Raw genomic sequence first — 23,869 nt, forward strand, 5'->3', positions numbered from 1 at the left:
CATCCATGATGCATAAATTCCATTCAAACACAGGATTCTGTCTGGTCAGTGTCAGCTTCTTGCTCTGAATGCTGACGGCATCTTCATGGCTGAGCAGGCAGGAAGAAGTTCGTTTCTTCTGATAAGAGAGCAATAAATTCTCTTTCTCTGAAAGATTTAGGTGTCCTGTGGCTGCTATCTCGCTGCAAGTCCTTTCTTTAAAAAAGTATCTCACATAGCATGGTTTCTATTTTAACATTATGTTATACCCTAAAACTAGATTTAACCTACTACTTAAGAAAATTAATTGTAAAATACAAAGTTGTGTTTCGTGTCAAGTACAAAGAGGTGATGTGTGTTGTTGTGAATGCGAAATGAGAGAGCTGTGAATTCTAATAATAACTGAAGAGAATAAAGCATAGAAAAAGGCCTTAAACCTATCTATTGTTTGCAAATTAACCCTAGTTGATTTAAGAGCATTAGAATTAAAGTGTTAAAAATGTTGCTTTTTGCCTGCATTTAATCCATAAAGAGTTCTGCAATAATAACCTTTTGAAGTATAATGTTAGAATATTACTTGTATCCTTGAAACTATAGCTTTAGAATATATATAAAAGAAATATGCTTATCTTACACCTTATTGAAGCAGAGAAAAACAGCTTGAGAAAAGATGAACATCACATCAAGAGTTTATAGTTTCGACCAAAAAGAAGCTAAACATCACTGTTACGAGATTTATAGTCTCTGCAATTAAAAGGTGAACACACATCTGAAGTGCTAGACCCCACCACATGAGATTCATCTTTCTTCTTTCAGAAATGAAACCGTCACCATCTAGAGATACTCCTTTTGAGATACATCCTGAAAAACTAAGATCACAATAGTGTATAGAATCATGATGTAATAATTTAGAATAAAAATTGCTGATGAGTAAAAAAATTAGAAACAGAAACTGCTGAAAAAGCTGATGAGTACCCCTATAAATACCTGTAACCCTCAATTATCGGTGTGCAGTTGGAGGGAAAACTTCCCCCACTGTACCCAGCGCTGTATTGCTCATACTTTACCATATTAAATAATAAATTGATTGCTGCTTGAATATTAGCCTAGTCAAGCTTCTTATTCATAACATTAATACAGCATAACTTTCTGACAAAACACATATAATATTCATTTTAATATTCGCGAAAAGCCAATCATAAAATACGCATTTTTGCCACAGGAGGACTGGGCTCTCCCAGTTATTCCCTGTGCAGGCGTGACCCCCCCCTTCCCCTCAGAGCTCTCCCGCGCTGAGGGGCCGCTGCCGCTTCCCGCCCTTCGCGCCCGCCCTCAGCGGCCGCCGGGAGCTGGGGCCGCCCCGCCCGCCCTTTTATCGGAGCCATGGAGAAGGAAAACCGCTTTAAATTGTTCATGCCGCCGCGTCTGAGCGCTGGGCAGGTGTCTGCGGGCAGATCCCAGGTAAGTGCTCGGCCGCGGGGCCGCTGAGGGCGGCCCATATCACACCTTCCCCCCCCCTCCCCCGGCTGCCCCTTCGGGCTGTGCTGCTCTGGAGGCCGCGGCTGAGGAGGGGACGGGGGGAAAGCGCAGGGGCCCTTCTCCGGGGACACGGGGACAGTGCTGGGCCCGGGGAGTGCCCCGGCAGGGCCCCGAGCTGGAGCACACACACACCTGCCCCTTGCTCCCAAAGAGCCCCGGGCTGGAACACACACACACCTGCCCCTTGCCCCGGGCTGGAGCACACACACACCTGCCCCTGTATAGGCCGAGACGGCTCCTGTGCTGGACTCATTTCTGTGTGTATGCCTAGTGTGGCACATGCACAGACATCTTTGGTTTGAATTTCAAAGACCTTTGTTGTTGTTATCTATCAAAACTGAAGGGAATCATCTTCTCAAGCATCCGCTCTGTGTTGTAAGTCCGTGTTTGATGTGGGTAATTCAGCCCAAAGAGCGAGCAGGGCTCTATCGCTGGCCGGGGTCTGTGTACAAATCACCAACGGGATGGGATTGCTGAGGAACTGACTTGAGCTGTTTTATTTTCCAGCATCAGTCTCATTACATGGTTATGACAGTGGGAAGATGCCAGCAGCTCACATCCCAGGCAGCTGACCAAGAACTTAATGTTACAACTTACTTTAAAAGTTTTTTGACCAGTCACACAAATCAAAAGCACATTGACAGTAGTTCAGTCCAAGCACTATAAGCACACGTACCTTTGGTTAAAACAATGCTTGCTTATTTTGAATACAATACCTGCTTTTAAGCCTTAAAGCAAAATGCACATAGCTCCATTATTAACCTTAAAACTTCCTAATATCTGGCTAGATAAACTTTTCTGTAACTTAGGGAGTTATTCTAGCCAAACATTAATACACAGACCATTGTTCTATTTGTCCTTACTTTTCTACTTTTTACATTATTTTTTCTGCTGACCTATCTCATGGCTACTGCTTGGCTCTAATCCCAGTTCTGCTGTCTCTGAGGCTGCCTTTTGCAGCTTTCTGAAACCCCTCTGATTTTATGGATTCCCACAGGCCCCACTCAGATGCTCGCACTGGCATTGGTGTCTTGGTCTCACTAGATCAGGTGTGCAGTGAAAATGTACTGGCCCCACACTGAGTTACGGGAATTCCACAAGTTATTTTTTCATGTCGAAGCTCCTAATGAAGTATTTTGAGATTAGGGATGAGATATTCTGACAGCAGATGAGTTAGCTGTTTACAGGATGAACTTCTGTGACTTCAAAACCTTGTAAAAGGGTATTCTCATGCTGACACATAATCAGATATGGTTTAGAAGTGCCCTTGGAAGTAAAGCAAAAAAGAAATATCAACTACTGGTCTTGAAAAAAGTAATTTGTCTCCCTGAGTCCTTTGCCATGCAGCAGTGCCCAGACAGGCAGAAGCTGCTGAGTTCCCTGCATTGAAAGCTCCCCTTTGGCCACAGTCTATAAATCAAACTGCAGGACACCAACCGTTTGATCAACCACTGGGAAGTAAGAAGTGAGTTCCAAAGCCATTACCAATACCTTGGGCTTTGAAAATTGTAGGCAGCTGTTTTATTAATGATAAATTCTATTTTCACATCATCTGTAGGGATTTTTTTCCCTTGGATTTTACAATTCATTTTTTACAAATCTACCCATAAGGAACTAATTTTTTAATTTGTGCAGGGTTTTAATAGATGTTCAGATGATGACTTTAAGCTGCCATTCGATGTGTGGAGCCGTGGCGAAATCACTGATTCAGGTACAACTGGAATGTTTGCCATGCACCTTCTTTAGATTTTTATATATTGTCAAGTTTTAATTTTCATGAGTAGTCTCACAGTTCCATATCTGTAACTGTTAAATACAGTTTCACTGTTACTTGTTTTAGAAATACATTGATCAAAATCTCTTCATGTTTCAGATACAATTTCACAGCAAGTGAAACTTTGCTCTGAAGTAGATGAAGAGGTGAGCTAAGTATCAACTCTGCCCATCTAATTAATTCCTTGGGGTCTTTTGAATTTGTTCCCAAACAGTGCCTAAAGCATTATTCCGTAGATATTTTAGGGCTAAAGGGAGTAGTCAAAAGGGAATAATGTTTTCTGTCTCCTGTTTAAAGCTTAATAACTTGGAGGAGATATTTGTGATTTAGTGAACATGCCTGGAAACAAATCTTTAAAAATTAGGGTGATTGCAATATTGTTGTTGTTTTTTTCTTTGTTTGAAGTGCCTGCGAAGTCTATGAGCTTTATTTAGAGTAAGATTTAAACACTTAAGTATCCTTGTGGAACTGGTTCTGAATATTCTGTTGAGGGGCAGAAGGGTTGAAGTCAGAGTATTCTTTGGAAAACTGAAGTAGATTATCCCAATTGCCTTGTCTGGCTTTATTTTATCTGTAAAACAATGAATTCAGTGGTTTCCTCAAGCACTGTATTCTTCTCACAGTGTCTTTACCAGCACATCTCTGCTTTAGCACAATTCAGTACAGCTCATTTTTTTTGCAATACCTTCTGTACTTTGCAGCTACAAAACACTGTTTGCTACCACAAAATAAAACACATTTCTTGTGCTCTCTCTGCTGATTTTCGTATTCCTGACAACTTTTTAGACTCTTTTAATCCTAAGCTATTAAAGTGCCATCAGGACTGTAACAAAAGTGTATTGCAGCCAAAACAAGGATGGTGTTTGGGAGTGTTGTAAGTGAACCAAAGGGCCCTTAGGGCTTGTGTGTTGCTCTCCCTGCCTCGACCACTGGCCCAGCACTGCTTGTAGGGCACTTTCAAGGTGTTCTAAGGGCACAAGGGTGGTGCTTTTCCTTCCTGCTCTGTGTGTGAGCAGAGAACTGCTGGGACACTTGGATATTTATAAATCCCTGGGTCCAGATGGGGTCCATGCCAGGGTGATGAGGGAGCTGGCAGATGAGCTTGCCAGGCCTCTCTCCATCATTTATCAGGAGTTGTGGCTCACTGGTGGGGTTCCAGATGATTGAACACTGGCCAGTGTGACACCCATGTACAAAAAAGGTAGGAAGGAGGATCCTGGTAATTCCAGGCCAGTCAGCCTGGCCTCAGTAGCAGGTGAGATAATGGAGCAGTTCATACTGAGTGCTATCACACAGCACTCACAGCATGGCCAGGCTATCAGACCCAGCCAGCAGGTGTTTACCAAGGGTGGGTCATCTCTGACCAAGCTGGGCTCCTTCTGTGAGCAGGTGACCGCCTGGTGCATGCAGGAAAGGCTGTGGGTGTTGTGTATCTGGGCTCCAGCAAGGCCTTTGGCACTGTGTCCCACAGCACACTCCTGGAGAAGCTGCAGCCACGGCTGGGACAGGAGCACTCTGTGCTGGGCTCAGAACTGGCTGCATGGCCGGCCAGAGAGTGATGGTGAATGGTGCTGCATCCAGCTGGCAGCCAGGCACCAGTGCTGTCCCTCAGGGCTGTACTGGGACCAGTTCTGTTTAATATTTTTACAGACGACATGGATGAGGGCATCGAGTCCTTCATCAGTAAATTTGCAGAGGACACTAATCTGGGAGCTTGTGTTGATCTATTGGAAGGAAGGAGAGCTCTGCAGAAAGACTTAGATCAGTTGGATGGATGGGCAGAGTCCAGCAGCATGAAGTTTAATAAGTCCAAGTGCTGAGTTCCACATTTTGGCCACAAAAATCCCCTACAACGTTCCAACCTGGGGACAGTGTGGCTGGACAGTGCTCAGGCAGAAAGGGCCCTGGGGGTGCTGGTGAATATGAGCCAGCAGTGTGCCCTGGTGGCCAAGAAGGCCAAGGGCTCCTGGCCTGGATCAGGAATGATGTGGCAGCAGGAGCAGTGAGGTCATTCTGCCCCTGTACTCGGCACTGCTGAGGCTGCACCTTGAGTGCTGTGTCCAGTTCTGGGCCCTCAGTTTAGGAAGGACGTTGAGATGCTGGAGCACATCCAGAGGAGGGCAACAAGGCTGGTGAGGGGTTTGGAACACAAGCCCTGTGAGGAACGTCTGAAGGAGCTGGGCATGTTCAGCCTGGAGAAGAGGAGGCTTAGGGGTGACCTTATTGCTCTCTACAGCTTCCTGCAGGGAGGTTGGAGCCAGGTAGGGTCGGTCTCTTCCACAGGGCAGCACTGACAGAACCAGAGGACACAGTCTCAAGCTACATCAGGGAAGGGATAGGTTGGATATTAGGAAAAAGATTTTCACCAAAAGAATAATAAAGCGCTGGAATGCTCTTCCCAGGGAGGTGGTAGAATCACCATCTCTGGATGTGTTTAAAAAAAGACTGGACATGGCACTTGGTGCTGTAGTTGAGGTGTCAGGGCAGGTGTCGATGATCTGAGAGGTCTCTTCCAACCTCATTATTCTGTGATTCTGTGATTCTGTGTGTGTCCATGGCAATATCACAGGTACTCTTGGGCAAAGTCTCTGAAGCTGCTTTTACTTAACTCAGCAGTGTCTGTCAGAAGGAGAGGACAGAAGTGGTGGGAAGAACCTACTAGAAGGAATTTTGGCTTCACTGATAATTCTGGCAAAACTTTTATTGATTTTGGTGGACTGAAGTTATCCATGTCTTTAGGCCCATCTATTTGGTGATGTCTGAAGGGGGTTTGGGATATTTAATTGTATTTGTTTCTCCTGTGTGCTTTGTAATGCCTTTTGATACATACATAGAGGATGCACAAAGATTTAAACTTGGACTCCTGATCATATCTAAGCTTATATCACCATCTGTGGAAAAATATTACTCTTGTGATGTTTCTAGGAGAGAAATATGTTATCTACAACAATATTAATTAGATATTATATACTATAAATTGGATAGTATTTGAGATTAAATTGTGGAACCTGTTTTAATAGAATCCAGAAACAATGAATGAATTGTTCTCAAAACTCTACAAAGAGGCTGAGAAGATCAAGCAGTGGAAACTGACTGTGGAAACTGAACTAAACCAGAAAGAAAGAAAACTCCAAGAGAATAGAAAGATTATTGAAGCACAGAATAAAGCCATTCAAGAACTGCAGGCCAGTATTGTATAGTGTACATTGAATAGATGAAGTTCAGTGTTTCCTGATTCAGTATGACACTATTATTGATACAATTAAATATTAAAGACTGTTGCAGTTTGGTTTGTGCCTTGAGAAAGTGATTATTTTGAGAAGTTGCAGGCACCTGTCCTGTGTGAGTGTGTGTATGAAGAATATACCTGTAAGTGTCTCATTTGCTGGTAAATTATTGTTCATTAATTACTGCATCTTTCATGAAAAAGATGACTCAGCATGTAATACCAGATAAAACAGACTTCTGTCTACTGATGCCCTAAATGACTGTTTCATGAGGGATTTGAGAAATCAAAGTGCATTTCTAATACATTTTCCAATAACAGTCTTTTTGCATTTGTTCCCTATGAAATCAGTTTGAAAATGGAAAACTCCATTTGAAACTGGAAGATGAGATATGTGAAAATAAAGATCTCTTGAAAGAGTAAGTAATAGAACCAAGTATATATTTTTGTGGTGGAAATAATCCATTTTCACATGGGCAGTTTTATGTAGCTGTTAAATATTGAAGGTCATTTCCATTGTTACTCCTTAGGTGCACAAAGTACTGTGCACTCCTGTGCAAACATGATATTTTTCCCTCCTTTAGAGCTGCTGCTTCGAGGCATCTGTGTAATCTGCTCAAGGAAACCTACACTCGTTTCACAGAGAAGACCAGCAAATGTAAATGCTTTTTTAGTTTTTATTTATCAGAGTAAATGTGCTTCTAGCTTGCTCTGAATTCACAAACAGAAGCAAGAAGAAGAAATTTCTCGTGTTGTTCAGAGAAGTTCTCCAGTTGAGATCGACTGGATGTGGCTCTCAGAATGAGAAGTGAATTTTAAGTGGCTCACAAAATTGGAAGTGAAGCCCCAGGTCTAACAGACTTGTGGTTTGTAATGCTAAATGCAGAGGGCTTTTGAAGGCAGTGAAATTGTTTGCTGCAAGGTTGCCAGCCTGGGAGCTCTTTGGGTGCCCAAACAGTGCTCCAGGTTTGAGGCAGTGCCCACAGCCCCGACTGGCACTGGAGCCACTGCAGGGCAGGGCAGGGCTCCCCAAGGCTGCTCAGCCCATTGAAGCTTTGCAGTCCCAGCCACACTCTGGGAATATATTCAGACATAAGAAGTGACACTTCATGCCTGTTTTTAGGCAGTAGAATCTACTCTAAATTCCCAGCACTCTGGAACAAATTTCCAGAGCTGACATTTCCATGTTTTCAGCCATCACACATTTGTGGGGAAAAAAGGTCTTAACCCCAAGGTATAATGAGTAACTGGAATTCTTCTCATGAAACTGAACAAGCCAAGACAGTTGGATAACCTAATGAAGTTTAAATTCTTGAGGTTTTAAAACATGTTCTTGATTGGGAATTTTACTTTATATGCAATTTAGAATTTTACTAACTTGATCGTGGATACTTAAGAAGTGTCTGTGTCTTTTTTGTCTTAATTCTAGAAACACTAGAATAGTTGGAATACACTTAATTCTAGAAACACAGTGCATAGATGTACTGTTCTTTTTTGATACCTGTTTCTGTTACTGTTCTCTTTTTAATTGTTTTCTATCAATTACAAAAGGGAAAGAAAAGAAGGAAAATATGGACATGGAGTGTTGCAATTTTATGACAGATCTGTGGTTATAGATTGCAGTTTATAAATACTAACAGTTTTGATACATTATTATTCAACAGCATTAATACTATAATAATTAATATGGTCACATAAGCTGATCCAGAATTACACTTTTCACAGAAAAAAATATCTTGGGAAGGAAATTTAAAAGCTGAGCTTGCTCAATGTTTCAATGAAATACACATTTTCCCTAGATTCTAAATTTTTTTAGATTGTAACTTTTGGCACCATGTTTCATAATGACTTATTTAATAAGAAAGGAGCTGATAATTCCTTTTTTAATTCATTATGCTGATTAAGTATTATGACTTGGGCAGCTGGCATTCTTGTTCAAAAGAAAAACTTTCTCCTATGTTCTTGCTTTGATAGATGAACAGGAAAAGGAAGCAACAATACAATTGTATGAGGAACTTCACAGCAACGTAGAAGTAAGTGACCAAGCTTGATGAAAGGAATGTGAGTTATGTGAGCTGAGCTGAGTGCCATGTTTATGTTGGGATACTGTTTGTATCCATCATGTGTGGGTATCATGTCATGTGTGATGCAGGAAGTTGGGTTTTCAATCCCTTTTCAAGAATTATTTTTGTGTTACATCAAACACATTCAATGGAGAAAGTGCAGCAGTGTGTGGGATGTAGATCCCTATGATCTGGGTGATGTGTGCGTAGTGCTGGGTCACTGCCACAACTTCTGGCTTCTTTTTGGGCTCTGTTTCACCTCCCTGCTGGTTCCTCAGAGTGGCTGAGGTGGGCAGCAGCCCCTGGAGAAGTTCCAGGGTTTCCAATATTGAACTTCAAATATTAAATTTTGTTTTTAGAGAATGACAGTGGCATTTGAAGAGCTTTGTGTGCAAGCAGAGAACGACAGACTGGAAATGAGTTTCAAATGTGAGAATTCTGTTTATTGAGTTTATGCAGCTGGCTCAGTTTTGTACTTCATAGCTTGTGTTACACACGCAGTGTCAGGGCAGGCAGATGTGAAGTGCTGGAATGGTGAGCAGCTCACACTGAGACACTGGGACCCTTCTTTTATTCATGCTGCCTTTGGTCACTGCCTGGCCGCTTCTGTTGCTGTTCCACTGGGCCAAATCTGAAACTTTATTTTTCAAACAGTCACTCAAAATTGAAGTTTTGTCTGTGAAGTACAGTCTAGAGATCAATATTTATTTCACATAGTTTGTTTATTTAAATGAGAATCCACTAGTGTATAGCTACAGAAACTTTAGCTAAATGCTCTCTCTCTGTATGTATAGCCTGCTATGTTCTTGTTTCATTTTCACATGGTCTTTTCTGTTTGTATTTTGATTATAAAATCAAACATTGCCTCAACAATTACTCTTGGAAAACAAATGGTAGAGCTGTAGAATTCCAAGCAATCTTAAAGTGGAAGTTGTATTGAACTTGGAGTATATTTCAGCTAGAATGTTAACTATGGATGTTACTGTATCTCCAAAGTAAAAGAAGAAGCGGAAAAAGTGGACAAGTTTGAGAAAGAATGCAGACTGGAAGTCAGCCAAAAGGAAAAGCAGGTTTGCTTATTTTACCAGCTAATATGTAGAGCTTTATTTGTGCCTAAAGGTGCAATGCAAGAGCCAAGAAGTGTTTCTGGGTATTAGTAAAAAAGACAAAATAATGTCTGAAGCTGCTTTTAAGTCAAATTCTGCTAAGTTTAATGATGTTTCAGTACCTTTAGTCTACTGGAATTGATGGTTTGATTTTGAATTGGAGAACATTTTGTTTAGAGTAATGTGACTTGATCAATATTTGGCTAAGATTGTATCTAGCCAAATATTATCTATCTATCTATCTATCTATCTATCTATCTATCTATCTATCTATCTATCTAATCTAACTTCAATGACAGCAAAATGTCTGCTTATCATAGCTGGGGTACAAATGAAAATTATTATCTGTCCCTTTTCCAGACTTCATGATGATATTTCCTGCATTTTTCTAGATTTCAGCTCTTACCATACAGAGAGATGAAAAAGATGATGTCATAAAAGACATCAAGGCTCAGCTGCAGACATCACAAAATAAGATTGCTGACTTAATGGAAGCAAAATGTAAGAGTTCTGCCTGCTGTATTTAAATGTAATTGTTTACAGAATTTCAATGTAGTTGTTTGTGATTGTTTATTTATTATATGTAATTGTTTATTAGAAGCATAGGAAACAGGGCCATGATAGTCTTATTCTGTTGCTGGTTGGCAGCAGAATTTTGGGGCCTTGAAGGCCTTATTTTTGTTTGGAACAGGAGCTGCTCATGTGGGAGCAGGACTGGCAGGGCAGTTTTTAGGGTGAGTCAAGCAGTGAGAGCTTTTGAAAATTGCAAGGGGAAAATATGTTGCTTCAGTTTTGCAAATTTAAAGTCAGGTAGATGTCACTGAGGAAACTTACTTTTCAGAACTTACTTTTCAATATTTTAAGCCATCTATATTCAAATTTTATCTATCATTTTATAGTAGATGATGTCAGTACCATTGGTCTTTGTTACATTCTTTAAATGTATGTAATTTTCCATTTTTAGCAGCATTTTTTAGTAAATATCCTTTTTTTAACAATATAAACTTTTTTTTTTTTTGTTTAGTACATAATGAAGAAATGTTAAAGGAATCCCAGGTCAGTAAAGAACATTTGAGGGTAGAGCTGGAAGAGGCTAAAATTTCATTGCAAAAGGCAGAGGTACCCCTTACTTATAGCTTTACAGTAGAAATAGACTGGATGATCATTTGCATAAATAATTATGGATACTTTAGACACGAAACAGCTGTAGCTGTTTGTTGGAAAACATGTTTAGAAATGATATCATGTCTTGAAGGTTGCTCAGAAGAACTTGGAAACTGAATTCCAGACTACAGTGAAAACATTAATTCAGGTCACTGGAGAAAAGGAAGAGCAGGAGGAAGAATGTAAAAAAATGAAGGCTTTGCTTGCAGCCCTGACAGAGGAGTTTGAGACTTCTGTTGCCAATTTGAAAAGCTTGCTGCAAGAAGAGCAAAATAGGTAAATTAATGAGTTGAAATTCTAAGAGTGATCTTACAGGTTGCAGTCTATAACAAAACCAAGAACAATTGGAAATGAAGCTGAAATTTGGAGGTTTTTTTCACACAGTGGTCTAAATGCAGAGAATTTATGTAATTTTTTTTTTGTTTGCGATAGTTGATACTGTATAAAAAGTAAATTTTGCCCCCTTCAACTTGCATAATTCTGTCTTTAAAAAATACAGATTTCTGTAGATATATATTTGTTTACTTTTATGTCTACTGTTCTGAGGTTGTAAAACTGTAATTTGATGTGTGTTGCAGGCAGATAAATTATCTGCCTGTTAAAAGTTAAATGTTCTTAAAGTGCTTGTGGTAAGACTTTGTCTTATTGTCCTGTAAGTTTCAAATGCAGTGCTTTGTACTCTACATTTGGTATTTTTCATTTACCATTTTCCTAGATTAAAGAAATCTGAAGATGATTCAAAGCTGCTTACCTTGGAGCTCCAGAATAAATCTGCTGAACTGGGTAAGGCTTGTAGAAAGGCAGAAAATGAGCTGGGCAGTAATAAAAATGTTTTCTGCTCTTTTCTGGAAATGGACTGTCTCTAGTAGTTGAAGAAATGATTTTACAGTACCTGTACCTGTCAGGAATGCCTGGATTTATTTTTACTCAGCTGATCCCTTTTCTTTGGGGGTCATTGGTACTGGCAGCAGCCAAAGGGCAGTGCTGTGCACAGCTCCAATAGTCAGACCATTCATGCATGAATTCCTCTGCAGGTCATTTTGGTTTGCAGCGCAGAGCAGCAGCACTGCAGGTGCCAGGAGTGACTTCTGCAGCAGAGATAAAACCCTCCCATGGAGGTTTCTGTGACCCTCCCCATGCTGGAAGTGGAATGATGCTGGCAGGGGTTCTCTTTAAATATCATCAATTTGATACCCTGTGGTTTCTAGGGATGTGCTCCTTAGTCCCCAGAGTAAGAGCTCTGCCTTGCTGTTGAGAACTTGTAAAAAATACCAGAATTGTGACTGTGCACACAGAAACCATCTGGAAGTTAGTAACAACTGGTTTCCTTTCTCATCATATCCATCTGATACCTTCAGCAGTTCAGATTTTTTCTGGAACAATGCAGGTGCATCAATACTTGGAGAATACTCCAGTCTTACAGTCCATGGTTTATTTGAAGCTATAATTGTGGAAAACATAATAGGCTCTAAATTTTATTTAGGATAAATATTTAGCTTCTCTTCAGATATAGATTTGCTAATGTCTGAATCATCTTTTCAAATCTACATTTAGATTAAGTCATAAATTAGCTTTTCATTTTCTTCACTTAATCCAACAAGTTTTGAGAACTGGGTATTGCAAAAGGGTAAATGTTTTATACTGCCTGCTAATAATGAAAAATTATTCCTGTTCCATTAATTTTACATTCCATGTGCTGTAGAAGAGATGACTAAAGTAAAATGTGATAAAGAAGTGCAACTTGAAGAGCTGTCAGAAACTCTGGTAAATGTTCATTTTATTAATCTCATGGCATTTGCTCTTCATATGAAATTCCTCTTGCTTAGTAAGTATCTTAAATGCCATAAATAAACACCATCTAGTCTACCTTAACATTTCTACTAAACTTTCTCACACACAATTTCAGTGTTTTCTTTTAAGAACTTCTTTATCGCCTCTGTTTTTCTTGTCTCCCATGTTTTTGGTTTTTCTTGTCTCTTGTGCTTTTAGTTTTCCTTCTCAAGGTTTTTGATTATTTCTTCTTTGTTCATGCCCACTCAAATGCCACTCCCTCTGGATATAAAGTTTTCCCATTTTTTCTTCCTTCCAGGAAGGTAATTAGCTCTGGCCTCTGTGAACCCTTCTGTGCTGTGACACAGGCCCATTTTCTGTCACAGAAGTCAAAGCTATATGAAATACACTCTTAACAGAAGTTTATTTTCATTATGATTTTATATTTAGAAGCCTAACAAGAATCCATATCAACTCAAGTTAAGATAGTGTGAAATCAGGTGTGTCTGCTTGTTGTTATAATCTGTGCATTGAGTGTTCTGAACTGAGTTTCACTCATTTTCTAAAATGGGCAAATTGGAGGACTTTGATTGAAGAAGAATCTTGAGGCTACTGTAGAAAATATGCAGAGAGAGAAAAATGTGGAGAGAGAAATGAAAATGCTCTCCAAATGAGAGAGGTCTGAAGTAGGGCAATAGTAACATATTTTTAGAAATAGTGAAGTTGCACATCATGAACTTGTATACAAGTTTATACATAAGAAACAGCACCCAGAGCAGGGTCCCACCCTAATTTTGCAGCCCAGGTAATGAAACTCACAGCAGGGGACAGACATGAACAGCACTGGTGTCACAGTTCACTGTCTCACGCCACTTCCAGATCCCAGCAGAGATTGGAAAGATGCAATCTAGATAATCCATGGCATGGATGTTGTTTGGTTCTTCTGAAAGCCTTGTGCTCTTAGCTCATGTCTGATAACCTCCAGCAGTTGGAGTTTGCACATGGATACTCAAAACTCTTCCTTTTCATTTTGCAGAAAGAATTCCATGGTTTGAAAGCACAGCTGACAAGTACAGCTGAGAAGGAACAAGATTATTTAAAGCAGCTTGTGACTCTGAAAACAGATCTTGAACAAGAGGCGTATGACCATTTTGAAAATAGAATATTTCATTAGTTTTGGTGTAATATAGAAGTTGCTTTAATCCACAGTGAAATGAACTATGATTGTTTTCTAATGGAAGTTTTGAACCACATATATGACATTATTTATATACTTACATTTCTAAATTCACCTTTCTCTATTTATATGTATTCTATGGCATATGTAGTTGTTCCATATCTCTCTGACTTATTTAACAAGAAGAGGAAGTTTCTGAATTCATTGTTAATCTTGCTTTAAAATACATCATCTTCACTAACCATTATATTTATATAAAAGTTGACTCTGATTTTCTTTCCTTCTTCTGTCACCTTTTTACATCTCTCTGACTCTGCTGCAAAGCTTATATTTGTAGATAAAGGCCTAGACTTCTTTCAGCATGGAATGACACTTGATAATGGGTATGTTTAATTTAAAAGGAGATTTCAAAATGCATCTTCTTATTCCTCTTGGCCATTTGTTTTAAATTAGGTTAAAGAATGAACAGCTAACAGTGTATCTCAGTAAGCTTTCACTAGAGAAAGAACAAACAGCACAAGAGAAAAATGCTGTGGCTGCAGAACTCAAGAAACTGCAAGAACAACAAGAGGCAAGTTGTAAACTTCCAGCTTTCTTGAAAGGACAATACTCAGTTTGACAAATGACTCAGTTTTGCAAATTAGATGATGAGCTGCAACATGACTTGGGTCTGTAGAGTACCTGAGCTACTTTTTGTATTTGAATTGGAAAGGAAGTGTATTTACACTTGTGAACAAGGCAGGTCTGTGTGCTTTGGATGGCTTTGAATTTTTTAAGAAGTCACTTTGAATTTTATTTCTTTGCTGACACATGGGTCTTTATTTAGGATAGTAAGAAAAAAGAAGACAATACAAAGCAGTTAGTTGAAAATCTAGAAGAGGCAAATAGCCAGCTAAGGCAAGTAAAAGCAAATATTATTAACTGATATTGTTAAAGGAAGTAGACTCAAATAGTTAGTTGTGTTCAAATGCTGCTTTCTGGGATTTTTTGATTAATGTTTTTCTAGATTACATAGCTAAACAGAAACTATTCAGAATTGCTGTTGGCCAAGTAGAAATTTTCTCAGATTAGAAATACCAATTGCTGCAGATACAATGTTTGCTGTCATTTTGTATTCCATAGTAAGAGCTGTCTTGTTTTGCATTAGACATCTCAGGTGTGAAGGAAATTCAAATGGAAGTTGAAGGTTATGGATGAAATGTGACAAGGCAAAACTGGATCAGAGTTACTCTCTGTATCCCCAGTTCAATAGGCAGCTCCCATGTTTCACAGCTGCATTGCAATAGTCCAGGTCAGGATGTATTTTTCTGGGGTTCCTGGAACATCTTCTCCTACTTAAAAGAAGTATGGACAGTTCACATATTGACTTACTGGGCCTGTTGCTGCATTTCAAGAACATTTTCATTGAGCAGCTTATGAAGTTCCCATCAACATTAGCATCTCTTTTTAGAAAATAAAATATGGGTTTATTAGAAGTACTGAAAACAAGTTAAAGGCAATATGTAAATATATACTAATGTTTGTTAATTTGGTACTTAGAAATGAACTGGAGTCTTTGAAGGAGAAAATGGCAAAGACAGGTGAAGAGATGAAAAGTACACTGGATGAAAGAGAAGAAAATGTATGTCCTGTGTCATGAAAATATCTTACAGAACCTGCAGGGCAGCATTCAATGTAAAATCTTTGTTGGGATTTTTTCTGCAGAGCTCTGCCTGGGGGATGTGATCTCTGCCAGAGGTTTCTTCTTTCCCAGCTGCTGCCAGCTGTGCCCTTGTGTGTCCACATGTGAGCCCTGGTATTTCAAAAGACAAGCACAGTCACTGGGATGTTCACTCTTTGCTGGAAGTTTAATATTAAAGATTTGTTTGTTTTCAGGCAAACAGAGAACCTGTTTTTCTGTTTTTCATATACCCACTCAGTGATGGATGGGCTCTGGATTAGCTTTTTATATGTATTGTGAGTTTGAGCTTAAATAGATACAAACATTTTTACTTTCTTTCTATTGGTTCAAAGCAACCTGGGGTTTTTAGCATTAGAATGGATTTCAAAATTTCATTGTAAAAGCCTAATATTTACAATTTTAATTTCAGGTTAAGAGAACTGAAAATGAAATTTCAAGAAAGGAAAAGCCATTGAAGATTGTAGAAAATAATTGGGAAAATTCATTTTTTCATGGATGTAGGGAACTTCATACAAGTGCATTTTTTAAATTGTGAAAATGCTGGGGGTTTTTTTCTTCTTCTTTCTTAATTCCATAACCACTAAGGAACTGGTTCACTGCTGTTAATTAACATCTTGTGGTACTTTATGGCTAAAACTCTGATTATTCTAACATGTCAGCTGGTGTTTCAGTCCCATTGGAACAAACCAGACTGGTGCAAGGGCAGATTTGAGAACATTTACAGGAATTGCTCACATAGGGAGTCATTTGTTGAACTTACTAATTCACGTCTGAAATATCTCTTTCAGATGAATAATCTGAAGAAACAGGTGGAAAATAAAACCAAATGCATGGAAGAGTTGCAACAGGAGGTGTGTAGAGATTTTAAATGTCACAAATACATAAACACATTATACTTTGGATTGCCTTTTCAGCAGGTTTGTGTCTGCTGTGATGTCTTTAGATACACCTATGTAATTTAAAAATTCTCCTTTTTTATCCTAACCCTGAGCAAACTAGGGAGTCAGCTTTGGAATCACTTGATTTGTGTAATGAGCCTTAATTTGAAAAAAGCAATTACAAAAATAATATCTTTAATAAACTTCTACTCTTTTTCATTTAGTGCATAGTGTTATTTATGTACTTGTATGAGTATCTCAGTTATCACTAGTAGAAAAGAATTCTGCACTAGCACAAATTGTATAAACTTCAGTGTAAAAATAAATAACTTGTATTTTTGGTCATGACATCTTCACACCTTCTGTCAGCAGCATCTTAGTTTTAATTCCCATTCTGCTCCTCATTTGTTATTCCCTGCTGCTGCTCAGGAGGAGCCTTTCTTAAGGCCATGAAGAAACAGTAATTATCACAGAAATTAGCTGAACATTCATTTGTTTGAAGAATTGTTCTGGAACCTGAGCTGCACAGCAGAGAGTTATTTGCCTGATGAAAGCTGGAATTTCTTGATGCAGTTAAACCATGACATAATTCTATGAACTTATTAAGATAAAGTGCTTGTTTCGTTTTATTTCAACAGAATAAGGTGCTGAAAAAGAAAATTACTACAGAAAGCAAGAAAAGCAACACTTATGAAGGGAAGGTAGGTTTAAATAACATCATGTAGAAGATGAGGTGAGTGTTTTAAGTCCCAGTGTAAGTAATGATAATACTTGTTAAATACATTCTGAGCTGGTTTATGGATCTGGGATACAGACTTTGCAGGAATGAGCTCATAGTTTTTAGAAGATGGTTCCATTTTAATCATTCGGCACTGGCTATTGGACATTTAAGAGATGGATTCAAATTGCAATTATGATGCTTCTAATCTGTTCCTTACCTTTTTTTTCTTTTGTTGATAGTGGACTGAACAGGGTTCAGCAACCTCATTGTAACAGAAAAGCATTTAAAAGACATATATATACATATATATATATATATATATTACTCTTTTTAGTGTGTTCTTTAAATGTGTTCTGCAGTGGCAATCCCTCTGATGGGAATATTGTGTCCAGCTTTGGGTACTGCACTTGAAGAAAAGTGGAGTTTTTTGAGGATATTCATATGATAAACTTAAAAGGAAAAACTGTAATCAAAATGCCCAGCTGGGAGGAAAATGTACCATAAAACCTGTGAAAATCTGATACAGATTTACAAGAGAGAAGAAACAAACATCTGTGTTTGTTTTTTCCTGAGGCATTCAAAGCATTTAGGGTGACTGCTTAGGGCAGTCTTCCCCATTGTGCTGTTGCCATTGTTCCTTTGAGTATTTTCTAACTCACTTCAGGCCAAAGTTCAACTCTTTATTAAAAAAAAACCCCTGAACTTTTAAATAGGAAACACTTCAATCATACCTGAAAAGTAACAGTGTTTGTGCTCAAAAATAAGAGGTAAGAAAAAATCATCAACATAGTAATTACTAAATAAATAACAGCAGCAATTCTGCATTCTCCAAAGGTGAATAAATTGCAGTTAGAGATGGAAAATATAAACAAGCAACATAAGGAAGAAGTTGACATCTATAAAAAAGACATAGAAACAAGAAAAGTAAATGAAAATAAACTTCGTGAAGAGGTGAGAGGTGTTAATTTTTACTGCAATTTATTTTTTTTTTAATTTAAAATGTTTTTATGAAGATTTATTGGCCAGAGTCCTTGCTCATATTTCAGTCTTATTAACATAAATGGAACTTGTTGTGAATCCCTGTGAACAAAGCTTTAGTACTGTTAGGTGCTTAGGTTGAAGTATTTGAATATGTCTTTGAAAATGAGAACTCAATTAAAAATTCTTTCTTTCAAGATATAGTTCAAAGAAATTCCACCCTTGGTGTAAAGTCAGCCCAGTTAAATTAGATTATAACTTCTCCCACATTAGTATTTTTCTGCCCACACATTTTTTGATGGCAATGCTAAGAAATGTTAGGGCAGAGTGCTTGAAATGGCCTTTTGGTTTGGAGTGAGCTTGCCTGCCATGGCTGTACCTTTGATCTTGCCCATGTAAACAATCTGCAGAAAAGATGAGGCATTTGAAAGGGATCTTAAAAGCAAATAAAGCCCAAGTGGGACTGCAAACTTTGTACCCACAGGGGGAAGAAGAAATTAAGATTTAAAAAAAAATATATTGTTATGTTGATGAATGAAATGCAATTTATTACTGACAGGTAGAAAAGATGAGGTTGCTTTGTGATGAAACTGCAATGATACAGAGAGAAACTGATGCCAGATGTCAGCACAAGATAACTGAGATGGTGGCACTGATGGAAAAGCACAAGGTCAGAGATTTTCCTGCTTCCTGTGGTTTGCAATGTGTGATACCATGTCAATACCATGTTTATAACTTGTGACACCACGTTAATGACCTTTCAAAAGCAGAAACAGGCCTGAGTCTGGGAAAAGGAAGCTGAACACATGCTGGACTTTGCATCATCTAAAATCAAATTCATTGAAGATTTTGAAAAGATTCCTATGGGCAGATAATTCCGGTCATCTAAACTTCTGGGATTTTTAGATTTTTTTTCAATTCAGGCTTCCTTTGATACCTGTGAATGCAATATTTTTCAGTATCAGTTTGGCCTCTTTCTCAGAGGTTACCTAGTGACTGTCAGCAGTTTAGCCTGACACATTTTAGTTTACCTTTCTATTCCTCATTTTGCAATATCTTTAGCAGATGCATTAATAAAGATGGCACAGCTGGCTCTTAGTGCTGAGCACATGTTGCTGCACAGAAAAAAAGCACTCTCTGCCAGTCCACAAAATAATATTTGAATTGAGCATTTTCTGTTTTACAGTTTGTGCAGAAGCATCAACGAATCTTTTCTTTCTGAATCTTAAGAGCCTGGTTTGAAAAAATGATGTTTTAAGACTGGATAACTCCATAATTGTAACATTTAGTCACATGTTTTGAGTTTGTTGTTGGTTTGGTTTTTTTACCACAGAATGAATATGATAAATTGGTTGAAGAAAAAGATGCAGAGTTAAAAGTATACAAAATGAAACAGCAAAAGCAGATATCATCAGAAAGAGCACTGGTAAGGAGTACTTTGCAATGGTCAATAATTCAGTGAAGGGGCTGATGTCCTTGTGGAGTGGTTTTATACTGGCTAAGTGCCAGGCACACACAAAAAAACATTCACTCATTTTTCTCTGCTGTAGTTGAGCAGTGGAGGGGAAAGAAAAATTCAGAGACTGAGTTGAGATAAAGATTAGGAGAAAAACACTTTGAGGGTAAAGCAGATTCAAACTTAAATAGTATAAAAAAAATATTATTAATAGAATTAAAAGTGAGTAATGAGAATTAAAATAAACCTTTAAAACACTTTTTTTTCCCAATCCCTCCCTCTTGCCCACCCACAGCACAGAGAGACAAAAGATGTGATTTTCAGTCAGTGTGTGACTTCTAAAGATCTTTTTTCAGTTTGCTTCAAAAGTTTCTTTTCCTGCTGTGCTCTGGGGTCTTTCCCACCAGAGACAGTTCTCTGGGAACTTTTCCAGTGTGGTTTGAATTTTTACTAGTAGCAATCCCACCCAACCTGCTGCACCAGATCTTATTCTGGGCACTAAAAACTCAAAATGTTTCTAAAAAGAAATTGGAGTAGCAGTGTGTTTGTGTCTGCTCCTCCAGGTAGTGGGTCATGTTCTGACTCCCCACTTTGAATAGGAAACTTTTGTTTTAAATATTTAGATTGTGCCCTCTCACCCCTGTTCTCCCAAGGGTTTTAAGGTATTACCTTGAACACTTCTGATCAAGTACCTGTTTCTAACAGTGCTTCAGTCTTTTTTAAACAAGCTAAAGCAAAGCTTCAAGTATAGGGCTGAAAAGCAAATAGAATTATCTTGTGTACCTAATGAGTGTCCCTGTTAATTAGTCCCTGTCTCACTTGGGACTGTTCTGGGCTGTGCATAGTTAACCCTGTCCTGTATTTAATGGTTTGTAGGAAAATGAGCTGTCATGTTTGAAAAAGGAACTGTCCTCCCTTAAGGAACAACTGAAAGCAGAAATGGAAGAAAAGGTGGAGTTTTTTATTCCCTGAGCAGTGGGCGTGAGAGGTGTGGCCTGGGCTTGTGCTGTGGGAAGAGCTGGATTAGAAATGAAACTGAACAGAAAAATAGTGACTTTGGAATGCTGGGGTTGTGCTAAATCTGGTCATATTTTTGTGTGAACTTTGTAGCAGTCTGTGATTATAGACTGTGCTCTGTCATTACACCAAGAACATTTTTAACAACTGAAATCAAATAAATATTTCCTTGCTGTCACATAACTCTTTTGTAGGAGAATTTCGTAAAAGAGCACTCTGGCAGTATGATTCCTGAAAGTGAAAAGAAACACAAGGTAACTTTTTAATTGCTTTTAGAATTTGGGAGTGTTTATATGTGTAGAATCAATTGAAATGCCATGACAATGACATGTTTATTTGCATTCAACAAAAGACATTGGAATGCTTTTGACTTCAAACTTTTTAAATTATAGAAAATACAGACTTATGTTCCTGGTACTCCTAAACCTTGTTTAGATCTATACAGTGAATCTATTCATGTAAAAAATAGAAAGTCTCCAAATTATATTCCTAAAATTAAAAAGATAAAAGTAAAAATAAAAAATGTGTTCTTCTGAACAGGAAGCCCCTTGGGCAGTCCAACATTGAAGTTTTGTAACTCCTAACAGTGAATTTTTCTGGTTGCATTTTTCTACCTGTATTTCTTACTTCTCTGTAGATGATTTTTTTTTTTTCCCCTGGGATAAGAAGGGATTTTAAAGGGTCACACCATTCCATGGAGATATTAGAGAGCAGTTTCTGGAAGGGCTCCCAGTGTGTAATTTTTCTTGCTCAGTTGTTGATTTTTTTATTCTCTACAATTGTTTTACTTATATTAAAAGTGTCCATTTGTAAAGGCACTTTTCCTCTATGGAAGAGAAAAAAGCTGATATAGCTGTAAAAATGGTCAAAGTATCAAAGTAGTCCTGACTGCAGAACTCACCCTTCTTCCTGTCAGGAGTTCACTTGTGGTTTTCATATTGGAACAATGGAATCCAGCAGCATTTTGATGTTATCTGTCAAAAAAAGGGTTGCACTGGACCATTCAATGCTTCTCAGTTTAACTTCTAATGAAAAAACTATTTTAAGTAACACCAATCTTGATATAGCTATCAGTCTTTCTCTGGAAGCCTTTTCCTGCAGTTTTGTTTGTTCCCATTTTCTTTGATGTTTGATAGAGTCCAATGGAGTGGCTACAGTTCAGAATAACCTAAATTTCTGCAGATAAGCATGGGGAACTTAAATACAATGTGCCATGAAACTCAGCTCTTCCATAGCTTCCCCTTCATTCTCCTCATTTGGCAACAAAAATAGTATAAAAAATGATATTTATACCCCACCCCACTTTGTTTGGATCTTTGCTCCATGTTTGGATGGAAAGATCAGAGTTCCACCATTTCTCTCAGGTGAATTCTTGGACACTCAGACTGTAAACTGGGTCCTGAGTTTGGCTTTAGATTCCATACTTACCCCATAAAATATAATCTAAAAAGAGAAACATTTTCTTTCCCAGACATATGTTATAAAGACTCCTCCAAGGGATAAAATGCAGAGTGGAAGAAGCACAAACCTGCCTGCAGAGCAGAGCAGCAGGAAAAAGCAGAAAGTGCTTGTGCAGCTGGACACTCAGTCAGACAGCTCTGAGCACACTGACCTCCTGGTAAGAGCCAGAGAACAAATCATGTGCTGAGCAGCTCTTTGTGCTCACTGCTGGGGCTGAGAATGGAAATAAAGAGTTTGGGCTTCCACATTCAAGCCAATATTTATGTGTATATTTTTAATTTATTGGTTCTTTCTGGAATTGTAGCTGTATGTACATAATTAACATTCTTTTTATGGAACTGTTAAGCCTCATAATGACATCTTAACTTTTTTTTTCATAGTTTAATATCCTTAGGGGGAAAGAAAAAGTATTTTTAATATAGTGTGACTAAGTAACTTTCAATTTAACTTTTAACTTTTAATTTAATAGAGCATAGTCTCGGAAGAAGAAATGTTTAAAAATTTGTACAAAGATTATCCACAAGCTTCACAACTACATTCCACAGCACCAAAAAAGGTATGTTAGCCTTTCCTAAGATTAAACCAAGCAGTTAATCAGATTGTTAACAGAAACTAAAGGATGGCTTTATTTTCCTTCCTAGAGCCCAGCTCCATGCAGTGTGCAATCTCCAGGCTCTGCTCTGAAACTCAAAACCATGAGGAGAATGCGCGAGGCAGGCTGGACTGCCCTCTCCAAAATGGACAGGAAAAGGAAAATTAAAGATGCTGTAAAGCTCTTTGCTTAAAATGCAGAAATATCCAGTGCCCTGGCATTTCTTGCAGGGCTGTTTTTCTCTCAGAGTTAGTGATTTGTTGCATTTTTCTGTCATACTCAGTGTGTTTAATACTATGTTCATTCCTTTACACAAATAAACTTTAGAGATCCATAACTGCAACCCCTGCAGAGCATTTTGCACCTTTCCTCCCTTGTGCTTCAAAATGTTGGGAAAAAAATTGGCCAGTTTTAAATTTGGAAATAAATAGAACTACATAGAAAGTTGTTTCAAAGCTGTTTCTAGCATTAGAAATTCTAGTTTTAAATAACTTCTGTTCTTTTACATTTACTCTGTTTCTCTTAACACATAAATACTTAGTGGAGAAAATGTAGCTGTTAAATGAATGTTCTTTTACTGAAGTCCACTTGCTTTTTCCTGCATTTTAATGGCTGTTAGACCGGTCTTTTAGATTTTTTTATTTTCAGTATGTTAAAATGGTTTTGAAACTTCTACAATTTCAGTAGAATTACTTGTATTTAAAAAGATTTCAGCTTCATAAGGAGTAAAATATGCATGTTATAAGATTGTGAAGACAATGTTAAGATGCCATTAAATTGTTTATCTGAAATATAAAGTGTGGGACTATTTGTTGTTGCTTTACATATTTGAACACAGACAGAAATCACCCACTGGGCCTTCCTAGGGACCAGCACAAGTACAAGGATAGTTTAGAACATCTATTTCTGTATTAATCCTTGATTAATCTTGGTTTCACAACAATGACAAACCCTACTTCAGAGCCTAGACATAACAAGAAAACTACAAGTACATCTTAAAATATCATGAAAAATCAAAAATCCCAAATGCAGCTGAAGTGGGAAGCAAAACATATGTTTTATTATTTTTGTGTAGTCTTAGGGATAGGCCAGTAGTTTGGGTTCCTTATGTTGAGCTGTTGAGCAGTGATGCAAATGAGATTTGTTATTGTACGTAGCTAACAAATATTGTGCAAAGACCTGGAAGAATATGCTGTGCTTTCCCCATGAGCACCTGAAAGTGAAAAATGAGAAGTTTGTACTGCCCACTTCTAGACTCAAACAGTAACTAATCAATTAGAGCCTTGG

At 38.1% G+C, this 23,869-nt stretch overlaps 1 protein-coding gene across 1 annotated transcript; it reads left to right on the forward strand.

Annotated features, from left to right (window-relative positions):
- Positions 1-1,331: 1,331 nt before the first annotated feature.
- Positions 1,332-23,354, forward strand: LOC131569849 (synaptonemal complex protein 1-like). Its single transcript, XM_058822156.1, has 28 exons — positions 1,332-1,440; positions 3,154-3,229; positions 3,392-3,438; positions 6,313-6,477; positions 6,870-6,937; positions 7,103-7,176; positions 8,493-8,551; positions 8,941-9,010; positions 9,578-9,651; positions 10,080-10,188; positions 10,712-10,743; positions 10,943-11,127; positions 11,567-11,634; positions 12,554-12,615; positions 13,658-13,761; positions 14,252-14,369; positions 14,625-14,695; positions 15,338-15,419; positions 16,268-16,330; positions 16,996-17,058; positions 17,913-18,029; positions 18,616-18,726; positions 19,390-19,482; positions 20,389-20,463; positions 20,724-20,783; positions 22,001-22,147; positions 22,460-22,546; positions 22,632-23,354. The coding sequence occupies exons 1-28, from the start codon at positions 1,363-1,365 to the stop codon at positions 22,773-22,775; spliced, it is 2,502 nt and encodes an 833-aa protein (XP_058678139.1). The 5' UTR covers positions 1,332-1,362; the 3' UTR covers positions 22,776-23,354.
- The last annotated feature ends 515 nt before the right edge of the window (positions 23,355-23,869 follow it).

This window comes from Ammospiza caudacuta, chromosome 31 (genome assembly GCF_027887145.1).
Source record: "Ammospiza caudacuta isolate bAmmCau1 chromosome 31, bAmmCau1.pri, whole genome shotgun sequence".
Taxonomy (NCBI): Eukaryota; Metazoa; Chordata; class Aves; order Passeriformes; family Passerellidae; genus Ammospiza; species Ammospiza caudacuta.